A 21858-nucleotide genomic window follows, 5' to 3' on the forward strand; every position below is an offset into this window, starting at 1 on the left:
GCTTCCTCCTCTTTTACTCCTCTCCTTTCTCTCTTCTGTAAAAGCAATACCGTGTCATTGCTTTGGCCAGCTATTAATGCAACCCCCCCCCCCCCCCCCCCCGCCCACGCTCCACCTCCTCTTCATGCTGAAGCATCACCACACACACCCACACATCCTTAAAAGTGTAGCCGGGAACCCAATAGTAAGCAAAAATCCCTCCGCCTCTGAAACACTTCCTACTAATGTCAGAGTCAGACTCATTCACTGGTGTCCAAGATTTTGTGTGTGTGTGTGTGTGTGTGTGTGTGTGTGTGTGTGTGTGTGTGTGTGTGTGTGTGTGTGTGTGTGTGTGTGTGTGTGTGTGTGTGTGTGTGTGTGTGTGTGTGTGTGTGTGTGTGTGTGTGTGTGTGTGTGTGTGTGTGTGTGTCTGTGCGTGCGTGCGTGCGTGCGTGCGTGCGTGCGTGCGTGCGTGCGTGCGTGCGTGCGTGCGTGGTGTTTCTGCCAATATTGAAAACTCGACCTTTTGGACTTCCGATAAACCAACAAACGGTAAAAAGCCCAGTTTGCACAACTATCTGCCTCCTATATTTTCACTGAACCACAATAGCGACCGGGGCCTTCATTACAGCAAACATATCATCATCTGTACAGTATTTGTCATGGTTTCTTTAGGGCCATGAGCCCTCCTCATATATCTGATATCTGCAGCAGGATGTTTATTGAGCGGAAAAGGCCCCGTTTCACATTAAAACAGCGTTGAGCTCATAACCTTGAGGGTGTCATTGAAAGGCCTCTGTGTGACTCCAGTCCCTCTTTAAGACTCACTCCGTCATCCTGCGGATCATTGTTCACTGCAGGCAGGATGGAGTCGTTTGGAGAGAAAAATGCCCTGTCTTGACGCTGCACGATTGACTTTCACGACAAAACAAATCCTATCTATTTTGCATGTTAATTTATTCCCTTTAGCTTGAGATGAAGAAAAAAAAAACCTGTTTCCTTCAGGAAGTTTGTAATAAAAGCCCCGCGATCAATGATAATGGCATTTGTGCTTGTGTTTGTCATCTTCGCAAAAGCAACAGTGGTGGAGTTTCCACAGATTTATTTGTATACTAGTGCTGTAAGTGGCGTGTAAATTATCCTAACTGTCTGTGTGGCTCTTTATCTTTGTAAGGCACTACTATTAGAGCCTATCCATTAATGCCCATAGCCCAGCCAATCAATGCTTAAATAAAAATCAGCTCAATTTGTGGCGTTTTATGCAAACGTGCTAACTCCAACCAGGCTGACTCTTTGCTTTTTGTTTTTATAATGCAACAGGAATAGCTAAAACACAAAGGAATCGATAACACTTATGTTTGGGTTAGGTTGGCCAGCTCTCAGACAACTGCCGCACGTTGCTGAATACCAATTAGTTTCCTACAGATGTACACTGTGGTGTAATTTCATTATAATTCTATACATAGTTAGCCAACACTATAGTTAAAAGGGAATAAATCCACTTTAACCTGTGAGGTTTTAGAAATATAGCAACTAAAAAACAATACATATACGCAGAGAGCCTATAGAGTCGCTTCCGTGTGTCAAAAATGAAGATGCAGAGGTCATGTCCTTGGCATTTCAGGAGAATGTGGGGTTTTAAAGACAGAATCTACATTCTACAAAAATATGTGGGGTTTTTTTGGAAATAAAATTTTGGGGGGATTTTATAGAATAAGATAATTATATAGAATAACAGGCAACAGATGCCTCTTGTCAAATGCAAACCAGGGTCACTGTTTCATGACTGGTGCCACGACTTTTCTAGTGGCCAGGTTAGTAAAACCGATTCACCTTTAGCCATGATTGCAGTGTGACTTTAGGGATGGAAATGACAGTGATTTGATCAATTGTGAAATAAAATTTGGTTCAGACATTCAGGTTACCCTCAGGATGAACAGCAATCATTGTGGTGATCCCGTAAATCTTCATTTAGCTCCATTGTAAATGCAAAATGTTGATTTGTTCAATGGGCAACTTTGCTTACTCTTATTGCTAATTACAAATGTTGGCATGATAACACTATAATAAGATTGTGAACCGGCTTAACCTCAGTAACAACAGCACTGCTAACTGGCTGTAGACTCTTATGAACTCCATTATTTATACAACAAAAGAAATTATGAAAATGCGAGGGTGCGGCTGCAGCTCTAAAACAAAGCTCTAGACCATTGTTATAAAAGAACATTTTTGGTCACTAGGTTTGTGTGGTTGCAGTGGTGAATTGTTCTTCATGATCTCAGCGGTTAACAACCCAAGCTACAGCCCTGCATTACCAGCGAGACGTATTAACATACAAGCTAACTGCCTGCATATGGGCCATAGTCCCCCTTCGCCTGACCACAAAGCATATTTGCCCCATTTTTCACAAAGCACTCCACAATTAGTTAACAGCACAAAGATTAAGGATGGACTTGACAGTGCAGCGCTGCAATCTGCTGCTGTGTCTCTTTCGCACTGAGAGGATCACAGAAACAGCCAACAAGGCATCTGTTTCTCCACTTTATATGTTTTCTCTCTCTCCTCTGTCTTTCTCTCTTTCCTCTCTCTCCATGTATCTTTCTTGTCACCCCCCCCCCACCCCAGAGCGAGAGAGGAAAGCAGCATCAATCACTGTTAACTGACTGACCACTGTCTGTTGGTGGTACTAAATGGATCTCCACAATTGAATAGAGGCCTAAGTGTGTGGTAAATGCTCTCAATGGGTAAATGAATTTGCGGGTTAACTCGCTCTAAGAGCGTTTAGATAAGGCACAATAATAAAAACACCTAAAGTAGATATTTTTCTTTTGATATATTGAAAACAAAGTTCAGCTGAAAATCGTATAACTCTCACATTCATCACTGCAGGCCGGCTGTATTGAAGAGAAACGCACCCGCGGGGTAACCCAAAGACAATTCAGCTTTATTTTCCTCATATAGATTTGACTGTACACAGTTCATACCATTACACAGAAGGCATAAATGAATAAATTCAGTGCTCTCTTTTACATCTTTTTCAAAGACACATGGCAATAATAAATAGCGCTCATGAAACAAGACGATCAACACGTTTTTCAAACTGTACAAAATTTACAACAATTAAGATGCAAACTTCTGAGGCAACACAGACTTAACAAAATTGTAGTGGCTACAATTGTGTTTGTACAGGATTTCCATTTAACACTTATGAATTACAGCCTGCAATTTACAATGTCAATATGTTGTTTATAAATGGTACCAATGATATTCTTACTGGGTATCTACTGGTAAGTACAGGGGGATGTAGAAGTGAATTATACTAAGTACTTCTTTTCCTGGACTATATTGCATAATGACAGAGTACATACAGGAGAATAACAGTCTAAGCTTGTATGGCAACAGTTGAGTTATGAAAAACAATTATGTTTTGAAACCCAGCTACATAATAATGTAAACTGCACTTCACACTTAAAACCATTTTACACGGCCATTTCCCAGAGTCATTTTAATTTTAAGCATATTATTATTTTAGAATAAATCATACCATAACCAATATCAAATATGTGAAATAGCAACACTGTTTTGCTTTATTATCTAGTAATAAAATTACTGTACTCTGCAATTATTAGAATAGATACATAGTAATTAAATAATGACTTCCTAAATTACTACTTCAATTACTGCATTGTCATTTAAGTCCATCTTAAAGTTTATACCTCTCTATTCCCCAATCCCATCTTCTTACCCTGTACTTACATATTAGCCCTAGTGTCTTTCATTGATACCACAGATTGAGTAAGTAATTGCACTGTAAATTGTTGGCAGTAATCCACAGTTTTTAAAAATTGTCTTAGTGGTGTTGCTTTCTGTTTGTTCATTCTCTTCCTAGCTCTTAAGTGGGATGCTCTGGTAGAAAAAGGACCTTTTCAGGGAAATGTGACCAAATAGATTTAGACTTCTCGTCTTAAAAAGAGAAAGAGTGAAGATTCGGGTGAACCTTCCCTCGGGTCAAAATAGCCACTGGTTTTATGACGGTCAACATTTCAGATCAAACCCCTTTTTTTTAATTTCAGGAGAATCACAAACAGGGAATGGACTTTTTGTCCTGTGTTGCCATGGGACTTAAAGATGCAGCTGATGTGTGAGAAACACACCAGCACTGATGTGACAGCCGAGTGTCGACACTGGATGCCGTGGGGGGTGGGGGGTCGGGGGGCTGGTAATCCCTCTGACATGGAGGCCAGGCAGCAGGAGAACAGAACAGACTGACAACACATCTGGGGTCAGTAAGTAGGTTGATAGCAGGCAAAGCTAGAGCTCTGCAGGACTGAGTAGATTAGCAAGAGAAGCCTGGGTCAGATTGACAAAACAGAAGAGCTCACACAGAGATTGTTTTGTTCCTCCTAATACTTGTTGGCGTTCTGAATGAATATTTGTGTAACCATTTAATTAGTTCAATAATATCTGTAAAGGACTCTGTCTCCCCTTGTTATACATCTGTGCATTCAAAAGAATAAATTAATAATTTAGATGTGTGATATACGGCTAAAATTTCTCCAAACCCCTAAACAACTTGACTCGTCCTCCAACACTTTGATTCCTGTCGAGTTTGGAAACAGATAATTTAACACCGACAGACGTCCGCTCTCAGACAGCTTTTACACAGACGAGGACAAGTCAAGCACCTATAAATATAGAAGAGAGACCTGCTGTGTAGCCAACAGTGTACGCCCTCAGTCAAACAGAGGAGACGTCAGCTTCAATGGACGGACGGACGGACGGACCATCTACTTCCTAATATCTCGTAAGCTCCAGCACTACATTAAAAAACATCAGCATGGTTCAAAATTCACACTTGTGCCACTTTTCTTGTAAATTTCTCTCCCAATGAAACACTGTGTTTTTGCCTTGTGCATATGTCTCTCCCCTTTTTTCCTCTCTTTCTCTTTTCTGCATTCCTGTCCACGTGTGTAGAAAAAGAAGAGGAGAATAAAGTGCATTGCCAATGTAAAGGCTTTGATGTGGCCCGACAGCAGTCCTACTCATTTCTACTCGTGAATCAGAAGCATGCAGGTGCCTCCCGGGTCTCGCAGGGACTCTGATCTGGATTTGACCCTAATGTTGTAGCGGTTGGACGGGGGGGGGGGGGGGTTATTTTGGGGGTCGAGACAATATTACCTCCCCTGTGAACGTAATCCACCGACATATTGGAAATCCATTCCCGTTTTCAGAGAGTGAAAGAACAAAACAAAGTCAGGCGATAACAAACGTTGTATGATACAGTGTTGAGGCTGAACATTCAGTAGTGTGGACGTGTTCTTCACTGCTTTCCTCCGGACTACACGAGTCGACCCGGGCTGTTACCTCGCTGCGGAGCGACTGAGAGTCACACTCGTTCTTTTCCTTCTGCTCTTCACCCAGCATCTTGGAGGGTGAAAGAAAGAAATGTAAAAAGCCTTGTGAGTCTGTTTTTGTCACATAACCACAGCAATGGTCTACCGCGACCGAGACTCAAAACTGGGAATGGTCCATCTCGTCCAGCCATGAGGCGGGGCTGGTGGGGAAGTCGGGGTATCCCGTACTGCTGCCTGTGGAGAGGTCTGAGGTGGGGCCCCCTGCCATGGCCCTCAGGGCCTGTCCCACCCCGCCTGCGCCCCCCTGCGCCACCAGACTGTCCATGTTGAAGCCCAGGTTGTTGAGGAGAGGGGTGTGGCTGGACAAGGAGGTGATGGAGGAAGGTGACTGGGGGAGGCCGTACGGGCTTCCCGCCCGGATGTCGTGGTAAGGCTGGCCCGTGGCGTCGACAGAGAAGCCACCGTTGAGCACTGCGCTGTTGGTCACGTCCCCGACGCTCCCGTAAAGCCCGTTGGTGTGGCCGAGATCGGACAGGACCTGGTCGTCTGCGGAGGAGACAGCATCACTTAGCATGAGGTGTGTAAATACTTTGACACGTCGACAGTGCTGTCAACTGCGTGGACATTATATGGTTGTTGTATTTCAATACAGTTAAGTGCTTTTATGGGTGAGATTTATTGTAGCACCGCTATGTGTGTTTCATGGAGGTACAGTAAGTGGACCAAACCATTGAGGTGTTTGATAAGCGTGTCAGTTTTTGTTGGTCAGAAAAGGCTGGGCTTTACATTCTTTGCTAACAAAAGAGGTCTAAGTGTGTGCAATTACTGCAGCACACAATATTTGTTTCCATCTCTCCCCGCTCTGTGCCACGGTTGGCTTCAATAACAACAGAGCCCCCGGAGCACTTTCTCTCTAATTGACTAAAAGCCTCACATACTTTATAGAGTTTCTGTCACCATGTTTTCATTTCTCATAAAAACGGCCTTCTTTTTAAAAGTGGCTCGAAGACTTTTACGACTACCCAAAACAAACATTAAATAACACAGGGATGACTAGAAATGCCGTTTGCATCCCACTAAGGACCCTCTCTCTTTTCCAATAAGCTCCGTCACGGAGACAAACTGAGGCAGGAGGATGTGCAGGGGAGGTGCCACGGGGACGTGTGAGGGGAATGGGAAATGAGAATGCCATTTTGAATTTGACCTAAGGGAGCCACCATGCATTTAGCAACGCAGGGAAACAAATGAAACGCCGCAAAGACACATTCAATCGCTGCTGCACTCTTGTCATTTAGCAGCTTGTAGGCTTCCTTAATCCCATTAGAACAACAGCATGACTGATGATTCCCTTTCAGGAATCTCGCTCTCGAGCAATAACAGATATGCACTGGGTTGAAGTTATCCACACAGCACGTACCTCTGAAGCTCAGTTCGCTGTCACTGAGTCCTGCGTCGTCGGCTGAGCTTTCCTTCTCCACTTTAGCTCCTCCTCGACTGCGCTTGACACTTTTATAAAACTGAGTCCAGCGATGTCGACCTGCATCTTTCTTCAGACGCTTTTCCTTTGCTCGTCGGTTCTGGAACCAAACCTGGCAGAAATGATGACGATTACCGTTAATTGATAGTTAGCAATTCACAAACAGAAACCACTGCAACTAATATGAATCATTATCCAAAACTTTTCTGGGTTAAGTCTGGCTTTATTCAGGGTTTTAATCTAAACGGTATGCATTTGTACTCAATAGTTCAAACGTTAGAAACCTCTTAGCTCTTAGAAGCCCCAATATTAAAGGCATGATTGCTTTTCTTAAAAATAATCTATATTTACATATAAACAGCCTGAAATTGGACTACAGTGACATTTTGTTTCTCTGTCCTCCTTTAATCTTTGATATATTACTATACAAATTTGAGATTTGGGCGGCAGTTTCGAGGTCAAGGGGCAGACTTATAATTCTAAAACAAACAGAGAGGGGCCTCAGTTTGAAATCGGGTCATATAAAGCAAAAGATGTTTGTTATCAAGCATTGCTGTGGTGAGTAACTAAGCTGCGGTTTTTTATCCAAAGGTAATTCAGAGTATGGTTGCCTGCAGTTGTCCGAAATAAGAACGAGGCTCTCTACCTGCACTACTCTCATGTCCAGTCCCGTCTCCGAGGAAAGCTGCTCTCTGACGTGGCGTGCTGGCTTCGGCGAATTTTTGTAGGCACTTTTGAGGGTCTCCAGCTGTTTTGCGGTGATGGTGGTCCTTGGCCGCTTGGTCCCCGCCTCGGAATCATCTAAAAACACCAGCACAACACCAGTGTCAGTGACTTCTTCATACATTTGTCACATGGCCCTAACAGTAAGGGCCTTTGCAAGGAGGATATGTGTGTTCAATGAAGTGAATGGTTGTATATGGAAGTGTATTATTGTCCTTGTGCATCTGTCCCCCTCCCACAGCAGGGGACATAAATCTACTCGGTGCCAGAGGAACAGAGTTATTGAGGCCGCAGCGGAGAAGAGTATTGCTTAACTTTACATAATCAATCAGAGATGCGTGCAAATCTCAAAAGGGAGGGAGGGCGACACACAGGAGTTATTTCACTGCAGTGTGCATGTGTACTGTGGTTTTATCTGTCATGTCCTCCACTTTGATTCTACAGCTGCCTGATGTACTGTAAGTCAAAACACAATCACGTCAGCGTCACGTTACTTCTCTGTGACTGTGATGTTAGTGCAGAGGCGAAAGAGAGAGCCGTGAGTATTCAAACAACTCTTGTTTCCCTCTTAATGAGTTTCATTATGAACAAAGGTTTCCACCTTTGTTTTAATTTCTCTGAATTTTTTTCAACTGTCAGGACTTTTGCTGAACGTCTGTCATATTTTTGGTTTATATTTAGGATCCCATGCAGACCTACCGTTTTGTTTTGCTGTCTCATAATCCACCTTGCAAACCAGCCTCCCATCCTCCATGAGGTAGAACTCGTCCCCGGTGGCCAGCTGTCGGCTGCACATGATGCAGGCGAAGCAGTGCAGGTGATACACAAAGTCCTGCGCCTTCCTCACAACCTGCGTCGGCGGGATCCCCTGTTGGCATGATGCACATTTTGTTCCAAAACGCCTGCGGGGGGAAAAAAAATCACGTAAGAGAGTTGCCATAAGATAATCTGAAGTGAAACCTCGGCAGGGTAGACTGACATCGTTCTCCTATTCATATCCTATTTACGAGTTGATGGGGATAGTGAGAACAACCAATATTAAAATTCCTCAGGCTAGACGGGTATTTCCTCAACTGCAGCCGAGAATGATGGCAAAGTGTCTGTATTAATAGAATCCCCAGCTGTTGTGGAGGGAAACATCTGCACTGGAATGCATTTCTGTTAACGATAGACCTGTCCGCAGGTTGATGGATTGAGAGGATCAATGCACGGTGGTGTGTGTGTGTGTGTGTGTGTGTGTGTGTGTGTGTGTGTGTGTGTGTGTGTGTGTGTGTGTGTGTGTGTGTGTGTGTGTGTGTGTGTGTGTGTGTGTGTGTGTGTGTGTGTGTGTGTGTGTGTGTGTGTGTGTGTGTGTGTGTGTGTGTGTGTGTGTGTGTGTGTGCGTGCGTGCGTGTGTGTGTGTGTGTGTTTGCATTTTTATGTGTTTGCAGATGAAGTACTGAGAACTAAAGAGGAGGAGGAGGAAGAAGGGAAGAGGAAGAGGTAGGAGGAGGGTTGCTCACAGTAAACACACCCTGAGGAGGACCAATAAAGCACTGACTCAGGAGAGGCTTTAAATCACACAACCAACCCACAGAAATAAAAAGAGCAAGGTGAAGCCTACAAATCACTGCAGGGAAGCCAGCACCAGTGAATCTGTGTGTCTGTCTCTGTTTGTGTGTGTGTGTGTGTGTGTGTGTGTGTGTGTGTGTGTCCTGACATGTCCCTCACGACAGTGTGTACATGCTTACGCCCCCCTGTTGTCCCCTGGGTTGCCTAACACAGTTAACTCTCAGTTGAGACTCCAGAGCTCTTTAGGTCTCATTCAAGCTTTGAGCATTAAAACCTTTCAAACATGATTTAGTAAAAAGCCTGGATCTGCTGATCCTGTTTTGGACAAAAGTCAAACTCAATTTTCCTCCGTAATGCCTCAGAAATCCAATCCTTTCCAAGAAAGAAAGAAAGAAAGAAAGAAAGAAAGAAGGAAAGAAAGAAAATAGCAAAAAGGTAGAAAGAGAAAATGATTTTCTCTCTTTATGTCAGCAGCAGAAAACAGCCACTAAAATGTGAAGTAGGGGAAGTGTGGAGGCAAATCATCAATATGATAAATACTGTCATCTGAAAAAATATATATAATTTTGAAATAAATTTGCATATAAAGTCCAACATGGTGCATTAAACTGAACTACTTTTTAAAAAAGAGTCAGTTTTTAACTGTGCAGCAGACACAAAATTAAAACAATTGGACGGGAACAATTATTTGATTTAACCCAAATTTCCTGCATCATCAACGGAAAGATTGATCAATTAGTTGACACATTGTGCTGGTGTCAAACTCAGTTTTAAACAAATGAAATCGCCTCTTCTGCTCTGTGTCATTATAACTGGACATTACTTTCCAAAACACAAAAAAGGATGAGCGTAGAAACAATAAGATGTAAACGAGCAACACTGGATTTAACTAGAGAGTCACCTCCAAAACGAACTAAACAATTTACTGTTGACATAGTCAATATTGAATGTAGACAAATAATGTATATACTTTGCCATATTTCTGTCAAAAACAGACTCTTTTTCCTCCATAGCTCGAGAAGGGAATCAACTGGGGAATTTTTTTTTTTCTATAAGAAAAGTCAGAGCAAATGCTTTGGCTGCGACTCATTGCTCACACAGACGCCATAGGAAAGCAAAGCAAAGGGAAAGTGGACACTGACTTGAAGAAATCCTCCTTGCAGTAGACGCCTCCTGCCCGAGAGAAGCATTTGTCCGCCAGCGGAGTCTGACAGTCGGCGCACTTGAGGCACTTGGAGTGCCAGTGTCTGTCCAGCACCTTCAGGATGAACTTGTCCAGGATGTGCTGACTACAGCCGGCGCACTGAGGGATCTCTGCGAGGGAAGCACAGCGGCACAAGGTCACACTCGGCGAGCACAGAGGCAGAGAGCAGGTACAGCTCTAACACACACACACACACACAGACATGCACACACACAGACACACACACACACACACACACACACACACACACACACAGACACGCACACACACAGACACACACACACAGACACACACACACACACAGACACACATCTTCGTTTTTGTGCACCCAGTCAAATAACAATGGTTTCACAAAACTCTCACAGTGGTAAAGACGGTGAATTAAACCACACTCAAAATCAACCTGAACTCTTTAAAAAAAGATATATATATTTTTTACAATATTTCAGATAAGACCCACTGAAAGTTACAATCCCCGCGTTTTTAAAAAAAAATATATATAGAATGTAGTGAAGAGATTTATTTCCAAAAGCTGTCTGCCAAACACTGGTGTAGTTTACCATAGTTTTATATTAATTTCTCATTTCATTTTTTGAGGTTTCGTTTATTTTGAAACCTCTAACTTTGTCGTGGCGCTTTCGAATTCTTTAATTGTTTTCAGGGTTTAGGGGTTAAACACGTGGATTCCATGAGTCAACCAAACTCATGTTGTCTCAGTTGATTCGGTTTCCCTGTTGGAGAACGGGCCCGTCGCTGTCCGTGGTGCTGAACCCTGACGAGGCGGCTGCAGGGTGTAAATCAGGGTCGAGGCCGCATCACATTTAATTTCTGTTTGTTAAAAACAGAGCAGCAGCAGCAACAACACATATACAGAAACGCCACTTTCTCACTCCTTCATTCTACAGACCTCTGGAGAGGCATCGATGGTCGTTTCTATAGCAACAGTTAAAATGCAGATTTCAAAGAATAGTTCGCTCATAACAAAATTCTCACTTCCCCTTGAATCGCGACCTTTAACGAACAGACAAATGAATTATAGTTGATTTAAATAATGACGAGCTGGGTTGACTGGAGTGGTTTGTTTTATCGACATTGGAGTTCCTGTGTTTTTGTCAGCAGAGGAATTATGCATGATTGATGTCGTGAGAAAAGCGTCGGTTGTTGGTCATCTAAAAATAAACCAACAACACTGACGATCTCTGAGGCTCCTTTTTTGTTCTTCTTTTTTAAATTTTTTTTTTTTTACAAATTTCTTTCTTTTCTTTCGCTGCTTCGCTTCTCAAATATCCACATGGTGTCCGATAATGAAAAATCAATATCGAGGAAAAGTCACCAGAGCAAACGTCAGAGCACGCACACACACACACACACACACACACACACACACACACACACACACACACACACACAAACACACACGCACGCACACGAACACTTGAAAACATCTCGGCTGCGAAATTGTCTCACAATAAAGCTGAATAAGCCGAATGCGTTATCTCATCATTCAGAACATACAGGAAGACAAAGCTCTCTCGTTGTGCAACATGGAGGTTAGAGCAACGTGCTTTTAACTTTAAAAAAAATAAATAAGAATTTACAAGTTCATCTCTTAGAAATACAGGCTGTGTGAATATTTTATTATTTTAAAATTCTTGCATTTGATTGGTTAAAATGTGTCACAGTGATAACCCTAGTTACATTAATTTAATGTGTCCAATTACCTCATGTGAAAACGGATGAATATTGTATATTAGCTTGTGTTTTTATGAATAGGAAAAATTGCAGAGAATATTCAACCCGTGTGATTCTAGCTCGCAGCATAAAACCAACAAATGAGAAATGAAAGCAACACACACACACACACACACACACACACACACACACAATAAACACAGAGAAAGACTCAGACACACTGGCTCTGTTTCCTGTTTCACCTCAACACTGAGTGAATTTCTCTCAGAGATGATAAAAGAAAGTGGAGGAACCCTGAGAGGATCTAAATATATCCGTGGCCAAAGATTATTAAATGGGGTATTTTAAGTGTCTGGACATAAAGTGGTGGATGGAGCTGAACGTGGGGCCGTTCTGTGGAGACAAGTGGTGCTGAAAGGAAAGCAGCACGATTCTTGGCAACGACCGAGCTTCCACCGTCCAGCTCCAGTTCCGGTGTGTGTGTGTGTGTGTGTGTGTTTGTGTGTGTGTGTGTGTGTGTGTGTGTGAGAGAGAAAGTAAACCTCGTGTATTCAGGAGGTCTTCTTCATATCTCTGGATCTGTTGCCACCACTCTCCACTCAGTCTCATCACCTCGGTCATTTCGCACAGGAAGTGAAACACGTTTTCATAGAAAGACAAAAATGTTCTAACAGGATTTTAAAATTTGAAGTAAATATAGGAAGTGCAATTTGGCAGCCTCTTTAAATTTGCCAAATGGTTTATGTTGATTTTAAACGCGAAGCGGACACTCTACATCCCAGACCCACAGCCTGCAGGTGGAGGTTCGGGCAGAATGAGCCTGAGTCAGCAGAGCACTCCGTCCACGATATGAGAAATGTTTAGATCGTTTCTCTGTTTTATTCCTAGAATAATCCAGGTTTAAATCCAGGATGACTGCTGGCGCCGGCGGGGAGCTGAGTGGCAGGATCTTTATCCAATCTTTTAATCTGCCTCGATTTATAAAATTAAAGAGCATAAGCCGACCACATATAGGCTCTTTTCTCTTTAGTCAGGTTTAAACACTTTAATAAACAGGCTGCGACTCACAGGTGACACATATCACATCATGTGTATATCCTGATTCATTGAGTTATGATCAATAAGAGACATACGTGTGGATACAAGAAAATACGACAAGTATTAATTTGTATTTTCTTGATTATTTGGAGGCCAAATATAACAGAATTTACCCTAAAAATGTAGAACTGCAGGAGGAACAATTTCAATATCCTACTAATGATCCTATATTATTATCCAATTTGACGTTGATTATTTTAACCTAATAGGCTCCTCCATTTGTACATTTCTAACTCGCCTGTAAATAATTAGGAGCATAAATACATCCCATTGCTCTTCTATCTCGGTTTCACCATCATATTTAAAAAGCGGGCCTCGCACAGATTAACACGACGGGATGAAAACATCTACAATTGATCCTGAAGGGAAAAATTTAAAAAAAACCAAAACAAAAAACAAACATGCACGATCAACAGCTGCGATTCATATTTGGTTTCGATCCTCCACAAATAATGTAATAAACGAACAATATGCCACACAAACTATATAGACCTGGCCTCAGAGACCAAAAATAAAAACGAAAGCATGTATTCATTTGACTCGGTGGTGAGTGTCAATCAAAGTCGGAGTGTATTCGTCAGATGGGCGATGACAACTGCGTCTGATCTCTTGACCATGCAGCCTCGTTTACACATTAACAGCTGCCAGCATGGGCAGCTCCCTGCACCGGGGGGGGGGGGGGGCAGCGACCCCACGGCGGATACAGCAAAGTTTACCAGACAATTAAATAGTGTTTGCTACAAAAAAAAAATAGAGAATATTATTTCAGTTTTTGGTTTCTAATGATGGGGTGAACCGCCACAGAGCCGCCACTCGCACTGTAGTCAAATGTTTCAGCCTTTTTTTGTTGTCGAGAATCAGAGCCTTTCTCCCCGGTGAGGCTGCAAAGAGCTTTGTGCTCATGAGACAAGTCGACTTGCCAGAATTGTCTCCTGGCACACTGCTGCATGACACATCACCGGCCTGTATGTACGTGACGATGAGACCGAGATGGTTCAGTCTCCTCATCCCTTCACCTACGACCCCTTCTCCTGCAGCAGCTCGGGTCTGCCCCGGCGTCCACATTACCAAGCGACACACACGGGATGGGCTTTCAGACAAACAAAACGTCTTACGTTGCAGTGGCACTCCGAGGATCTCCGGTAAACTCTTCACGGGACTCTCTGTCGGTAGGACCGCCGCACTTTGCATCATCGTGATCCAAACCGGGAGACAAATGCACGCACATACACCCGCAACACGGTGGGCGCACTCCCCCGTCCTAGTCTCGTGCAGAAAAAAAAAAAGAAGAAAAAAAGTAAACGATGCTGCTGATGCTGTTGTTGAGGCCTTGCTCCGCTCCGCAGGGTGGTCTGTCTCCCCGTCGCCGTCCCCGCGTCAAGCCTCTAGCCCCCGTTATGTCTCCAGTTGCCGGGATGATGTCCGTGCCGCGCCGTGCCGAGCTATTTTGGAGTGGATCAGACAGACTGCGCGGTCCATTCAGCGCTGCAGGGGCGGCGGGGCCTGACGTCATCGCGGTAGAGGCTTGCCGAGGAGCCAATGGGAGCGCAGGAAGGGAGACCCCCGGGGCGGAAAGCATCCTCCATAGGTGTACACCGCGCGCGGAGGAGGAAGGAGAAGAGGCGTCTGACTAACGCGGTTTATGAAAATGTCTCCGGGGAGGCGGGACCTTGTTCCTGTGGAGACCATAAATAGCTCACTGCAGTGGCTCTCAGGAGGGGCCCCGGGGCCGGCAGGGGTCCCACGCAGTCAGGGGAACGAGGAACACTTTCATTTCACTTTTATTTATCTGCGTATAGACATTATCAATGAGGGCATGAGCAGATCGATTTATGTCCTTAAAATTCCCCCCAACGCGCGCGCGCACACACACACACACACTAACACACACACACTAACACACACACACACACACACACACACACTAACACACACACACACACCAGACAACAGGCGGCCCTAGATGGGAGTTTAATGGATGATCGGCAGGTGGGAAGGTGATGCTGAGATATTTCCCTGAATTAAATCCATTGTCTTCATCTGTTTCATTCGGTTATAGGTTATCCATCCATAGGGCTGTGCATTCCAAAGGTGAATGTGTATCAGGAAGCTGTCAACATGAAAGCCAAACTAAAAGTGTCCGTCACAGTGAAGCCCTGTTGTTGTGAAAGGACGGCATCACGTTGTCGCGGGAGCAGAAGTGAAACCGCCGTGATACCGGGACACACGTGGGAGTCCGACCCGGGCGAGCCGCCGGTCCTCGGGCCCGACCGTGCGGCCGGATCCCTCTCAGTGACAGGTGGGATTAGGAGTCTGGGCGCAGTTCTCCTCCTGACACTGTTCATTCCAAAGCCCATCGTCTGAGGCTGCTCTGCCGGATAAGATATTCCCCCCGGAGGGCCGCCGGTTCAAGCTAGATGAACTCAATCTTCGCTTTCAATTTACTTCAAGCGTGGAAAGAAAAGCACACAACAGTGGCGCTTCCCCGCCGGTCCGCCTCCAGCCCATCCGCAGTGGGTCCGTGCGCAGGCCCCAGGTGACGCACCAGAGCTGCTCCACACGTCCAGACACACGGCTCGTCCCAATTTAACATGTTATATATCTATATTTCATTCTAGTCCGAATAATCTGAACGTATGGGAATTCTTTGTAGTTGAATTGTTTAATCCGTGGAAAAATTCAACAGTATAATAATAATAATAATACAATAGCAATTATGACTTTAGATTTTCTGGTAAATGTCAGAACATTGAAGAAAAAATTATTTGTGCTGGCAAAAAATATTTCCACAAAAATGTGAAGAAAGGCAAACGTCTTATTCAATAAGCAATGAATTTGTGCAGCAGTGAATTTGGCGGAAAAAAATTACGAAAATGAAGGTGTCTAGAAAGACAGATATTCTGCTTTTGAGTAATTTAAATATGATTTTTTTTCGTGTGTTCATCGTCTTACATGAGGCATCGCGGTCACCTCTCCACTACATAATGCTGGTTTGTCATCCTATAGCTTTCTCCACAGTGATGTCTGTTTCTAACTACGGACTGTTTATTTCTAATAGTTGAATACACCGTTTACATACTGGGCCCACGGACCTTCTTATATACAGTCTGTGGTATTGAGCCACAATCCCTTAATCCGTCCGCCTGTGGTTAATGTATCAGATGTAATTTAGTCAAATGAAAAGGCACATCAAGCAGATTAAATCTGAATATTACAGGAATTTTATTCAACCGATTCAAAGCTCCAGTCTCCAGATACAGGTGTCCCATCCATCCATCCATCCATGAGGTGCATGTGTGGCAAGGAAATCTTCTGGTCTTACTTTATTTTCATTATACACTTTTCCCCTCAAGATCATTCAATTTATTCAGCAATTCAATTACTCTGATTGTTGATTTCGAGACCCTATTGGTTGCCCTGGAAAAAAAAGAAGCCCAGTGCAGATAAAAATGCTCTTAACTTGTCAGCAAAGGGCAACACAATTAGAATAATTGACGGATGCAAAAAAATGCAGAGAGAGAAATGATGTGAGCGCGCACATCTGTTTTAGTGGGACACTAAACGATACCATTTAATCGTTAAATGAGATGGCAAAGAAACACTGGATGAATAGATGGTGGGGAAAAAAATAATCTTCATTTTGTTTTACTCAAGAAAAATTTGCAGTGCACACGATGGCAGAAAATCTGGAAAAGCAGATAAATAAAATACAAAATACATATATTTGAATATTGGCTAAATGGATCCAAATATTTACTGACAGGACAACAGCAGTTCCGCTCCTCTAGACACAATTTGCGCAAATAACACATTATTTTTTAAATTAATAAAACATAAATACAAGCACACAAAAAAACCCAATGATCCAATAATTATAGTAATGCACACACTGAGAGAGGTGAGATGACGGATCTTTGTCTAAGGTGCCACTGTGAGAAGAGGGGAAAAGGCTTTGGAGGAAGCAGCTCGGGCAATAACTCAAGCGGAGGGCGACTCCTTTGCCACCGCCGTTGACCCAGACACCTCTAATTAGATCTAATATTTCAGTGGACGAGTTCATTCTGCGATTCACAGATCCATCTTACACCGAGCGGGCGGTCAGAAACACACAGTCACATCCATCCACAAGGTGAGCAGAAGTACAGCACAGGTGTGTGTGTGTGTGTGTGTGTGTGTGTGTGTGTGTGTGTGTGTGAAGCTGCACAGTCATATCTGTACTACAATATACACTATAGTCCACGCAACAGGCCAAAACATCAAACAATGGAAATGATTGGATTTATTTTTTGCATGAGTGTAAATACAGGATGCTTGCATTGTTTCTCTGCACATTGTTTGCAGTTTTTTTTTTTATTTTTTACAGGAAGCGATTCGTAAAAGAAATAAATATCAAAAATAAATAGTAATAGAATATCGAATAAGCACGAGAGCAAATGCACCTCGCAGATATGGCGACGACACTGTTGACCTCGAGCCCACATTAATTTTCGCGAACGTCCAAAAACAATCCCTTCAAGAAAAGATGCACGTTTTCCCTCCGAGAGATGAACGCACAACATCACCGTGCAGACCTACCTACTGACCGCAGCCTCTCTCCTCCTCCTCCTCCTCCTCATCTTCCTCCTCTCCTCCTCCTCCTCATCTTCCTCCTCTCCTCCTCCTCCTCCTCCTCCGGGTTTGCCTCCAGCGTGCGGGTGAACCGGAGCTTTCCGAGGAGCGGCGGTACAACCTGTCAGTCCACACTCACTTGGATATCCAGCCACCGGACGGTAAGAGGCGGCGGCACCGTCTGGTCCGGAGGCAGGAGAGGAACAGGGAGAGGAACAGGGAGAGGAACAGGGAGGCAGGGAGCGGAGGAGGAAACCTAGGGCGAGAGCACGGAGGAGAAAATTAAATTGCATTTGGGGGGCAAATTCTATTAGGGAATAGTTATTGTCTCCTGACAGCTCCTGTCCATTTGGGTAATTAGTAGAGGAGATTGGTTGAACAAACGAAAGCTAGTATGATATTTCCCACTTCGCCCCGACTGGACCTGAGCGCGACCCCGTCCAGCTCGGACGAGGCGCTGATTGGCTCGTTTGACTGGAATAACTCGAACCACAGTTCAGCAGAGGTGTGTTCGACCACAGCCTTGGATTTAGATCAACAAATAACCCGACCGAGGTGTTCTATTATATTTCATATAGAGGCTGCACTTTTCACAAACAAAAAAAAAATCAAAAAAATCACAGTCTTCTTATTCTGAACAATTCATCCCTGGGGTCATTTCGTATTCAATTTGATCATTTCCATGTGATTCGGTGACATCTGCTCCAGGTGTTGCTCTGCCTGCAACACATGCCGATTCACTCCAGGCCCTCGATAGGCCTGGAAAACTGATTATTGGTTAAGATCCAGGATGACAAAATTAGTGCTAATGGTACATTCTCTGTCCTATATATCCACCAGTTCATTTCTTATATTTCTTCCGAGCCTGCACCATAAGGTATATGACACAGGCTGGGCTCTGAAAACAATGATGTAATCATCCCTGAATCAAAATGTATTGATTATTATTTGCTTAAACCTCTCCTAAAAGAAACCCTTGATTTTGAAATGCAGACCCGCCAATATTATATTTATATTACAGTTCTCAGAGTTAGAGTTAAGGTCAATTTAACCTTGCCCATAACATCCAAATGAAACAAAAATGAACATGTTGTTTAATATATTTTGCGATTTAAATTCAAGGTAAGGATTTCAATGAAATGTCTCAAAGCCCCTTTTATTACAACCAAGTGACATGAAGTACAAGCTTATTAAAAACCCTTTTCATCACCTCAGGATTTCCAGAGTGAATCTTCCCGGCTCAGTGACAGGAGTGTCAGCTGAGCGAATTAAAACAATGTGACTGACAAGTGTTGGATCCCCTCCAACTTCATTACACAAACACTTCCTGTAAACTTCACACACACACACACACACACACACACGCACAACCACACACACCGGAGGAGTGGGTGAGAACAGAACACCAGCAACAGAACAGAACAGAACAGAACTGAAGAAGCAAAGGTCGGGGTATGCTCAAATCAAAACAGTGCAACTGAGCCTGTTATCAAGGCCTAAAGGGGTTGATTGTTGATGATTCTGGGCTTCCCCTCCCGTTCATGCTTCTGCACAGATGAACCGTGAGCTCCTCCAGTTGGCTACGGTCTCCCCCTGTTCCCCTCCGTAGACAGACGGCAGCACAACACACTGATGGTGAGATGGTATGTTTGGGAAATGAGCAGATGAGCGTCCAAATGAAAGGGGGAGGGACCGCAGCAGTAAAATGAGATGGATCTGACCCTACTTGACTCCTGCCTCTAAAAGGCTGAATGTTTAAAACCTAAAGGGGACCTGGCTTAGTTGTTTTTCATAATTTATTCACCCCCCCACCCCCCTTCTCCCTCTGTCCACAGGAGGAAGCTTTATAGTATTATTAAAGTCTGAAAGAGAGATGACAGAAAAATGCATCAAGGCCCTCCTGCATTTTAATATCAATGCCTGAGGGGTAATAAACATGGAGGCAGAGCGCGTACAGGAGAGAAGCGGCTATAAAATCCTACATTGTCTAATTTATGGAAGACAACAACGGGGCAGCAAGGTGAGGTTTTTACCCTTCACTCTGTGCTTTCGCAACACAACCGTGTGTCAGAGCACAACATTAAATCTCAACAACAGTCGACACAAACGCGACAAAGTTGTGAAGAAAGTTTTTGAAGACAGGGATCGGGCCACTGAGCGGCGGTGATGCCTCATCTTGTACCTGGAGGACTGATGAAACTGGTGTTTCCTACTGAAGGAAGTAAAGGGAGGCACAACAATCCATTAAGATCCACGTACCAGCTGTTCTGGAGTTTGAACAGATACCACTGGCATGTCTGTTTGGTGCTACGGCCAGGAGGCAATTGGCTTAGCTTAGCATAAAGACTACAAACTGGGAAAACAACCAAGAAATCCTCCTAAAAGCACTGCTAAAGCTCACGTATTCACTTTTTTATTAAAGGGTTGTTTGTTCAATTGCGACAGGAACAAAAAAGTGAAAAGAGAAAAAATCCAACTTTTTTTTTTTTAGATCTGTGACCAAGCAAACATTACTTTCTTGAAAGTACATTTTAGTCTGTTTATGTTCTTCACTCTTTAGTCTTTGTGCAATTTCACTCCAGCGTTAATATTTTCTTTCTTCATTTTGTCTCAACCGTGTTTATTCCCATGCATGAGAGATGATTTAACTAGTTTGACAGTTTAGTAAAATCCAATTTCCTGTTCATGTTCTCACTTGCACATTTCATCTGACTTGCTGGAAATAAATAAAATTAAACCTTTTTCTGCTTCTGAATTCAGATGCATTAAGAGACCGGAAACAGCTCTGAACGATTTAGATCTGAAGCCCATGTCCTCACTGTGAACCGCTCACCTCGGCCTTGGCAAAGTTGCAGACAGATATTACGCTGCTGCCAACTTCCTCATTATCCGTCATTAGTCTTCACCAGCAAAACACGCGCAGCTCATTGAAGCTCAAGCCACCTGATAAGAGGGCTTCTGTGGAGTATAAGGAGCACAAAGCGTGGCTGACTCCAATCCAATAACAAACACAGGTAAACATTTAAACAGATTAATAGATCAGATGTGTGGGAGAGAAGGACCTAAACCAAAAGGCTCATGTGGATGTAAATAAAAAGAGAGAGAGAGTGCTAATAAGCATTTCACATAATCTCCATTTGATTAATCTCCATCACAAATCCCAGCAGTAAATAACATATCAGATATACCAAAACAAATAGTTAAAAAAAACACACTAAAAGTTTGAGAAGGGCACACAACTCCTCCTTCAGTGTGAAGGAGTCCTAAAAAATGTATCTTATGATATACTGGATAACGTTTGCAAAATGAATAAATAACATGCAGAGACAAACTGTGCTTTTCTCAATCCATCCTGGCAATCATAATGTGTCATTCAGCGTCTAATTCAAAGTATCTGAGAGTTTGATTAAGTCACATAACCGCAGCTGCTCAGCCTTGATGCTCCTCTTCTTTAATGTAGGGCTATTAATCAACCTATTGTGTGTGTGTGTGTGTGTGTGTGTGTGCGTGTTGTTAGAGGAATTGACTGCCTTAACTCAACCATCAAAACCTTTCATATTGCTGATGTTAGAAACTTGGTTTGGATATGGATATGGAGTGGGATTTGGAATCAGAACAGTGTGAGTATATATTATATATATACACATATGTGTGTGTGTGTGTGAGAGAGAGGCAGGAGGACGGGGGGTGGAGGTAAAGGGGCAGGAGTCAAGGGAATTCAAGCCAATGTTCCAGGAAACACAAAGCTCAAGATCAAGCACTGGTCGTCCTTCAGATGGGCCAGTTGTAATCCGGACGACATCAAACCCTCGTCCTCTATCTATCCATCCATGTCACACAACGCTCCCGCTTTCATCCACCTTTCCCGACCCCCTCCTCTATACTTCTGCCCCAATGTTGCTCCCTTCCCCGAGCAGAGCCCACCTCCAAGTGTGTGAGGAGGGAAGACCCACGAAAGCCGATTGCGTTTTAATAAAGTTTATTATCTGCAGGGAGCTAATCCTCATGGGTAATCTCTCCCCTCTAGTCCCAAAGGAAAGCTGGATTACTCACTTGCTATAATCCCAATGAAATTGTTAGGATTAAGCTTGCGCTGCACAGCAGATGGCAACAGGCTTTTTCCTTCAACCTTGGGTGCTTCACCCCCCAACATGCATGTAACACCCTGCTCC

At 43.6% G+C, this 21858-nt stretch overlaps 1 protein-coding gene across 1 annotated transcript; it reads right to left on the reverse strand.

Annotated features, from left to right (window-relative positions):
- Positions 1–2902: 2902 nt before the first annotated feature.
- On the reverse strand, positions 2903–14512 carry lhx4 (LIM homeobox 4). The gene is made up of 6 exons (XM_035648880.2): positions 14194–14512; positions 10227–10398; positions 8233–8435; positions 7457–7611; positions 6751–6922; positions 2903–5879 (listed from the first exon to the last, which is right to left on the reverse strand). Exons 1-6 carry the CDS (start codon positions 14270–14272, stop codon positions 5491–5493), a joined length of 1170 nt encoding a protein of 389 aa, XP_035504773.1. The 5' UTR covers positions 14273–14512; the 3' UTR covers positions 2903–5490.
- Positions 14513–21858: the final 7346 nt, after the last annotated feature.

Source organism: Scophthalmus maximus, chromosome 13 (genome assembly GCF_022379125.1).
Source record: "Scophthalmus maximus strain ysfricsl-2021 chromosome 13, ASM2237912v1, whole genome shotgun sequence".
In the NCBI taxonomy this organism is placed as follows: domain Eukaryota; kingdom Metazoa; phylum Chordata; class Actinopteri; order Pleuronectiformes; family Scophthalmidae; genus Scophthalmus; species Scophthalmus maximus.

What these genes read in the sequence shown, in the direction of transcription:
- lhx4 (XM_035648880.2), bottom strand. Translation starts at nt 14,272, where the DNA reads ATGATGCAAAGTGCGGCGGTCCTACCGACAGAGAGTCCCGTGAAGAGT. An exon ending in TGGACATGAGAGTAGTGCAG is followed by an intron (nt 6,923 to 7,456) that starts GTAGAGAGCCTC and finishes CATTTCTGCCAG; the next exon opens with GTTTGGTTCCAGAACCGACG. An exon ending in CAGCGAACTGAGCTTCAGAG is followed by an intron (nt 5,880 to 6,750) that starts GTACGTGCTGTG and finishes TCTCCTCCGCAG; the next exon opens with ACGACCAGGTCCTGTCCGAT.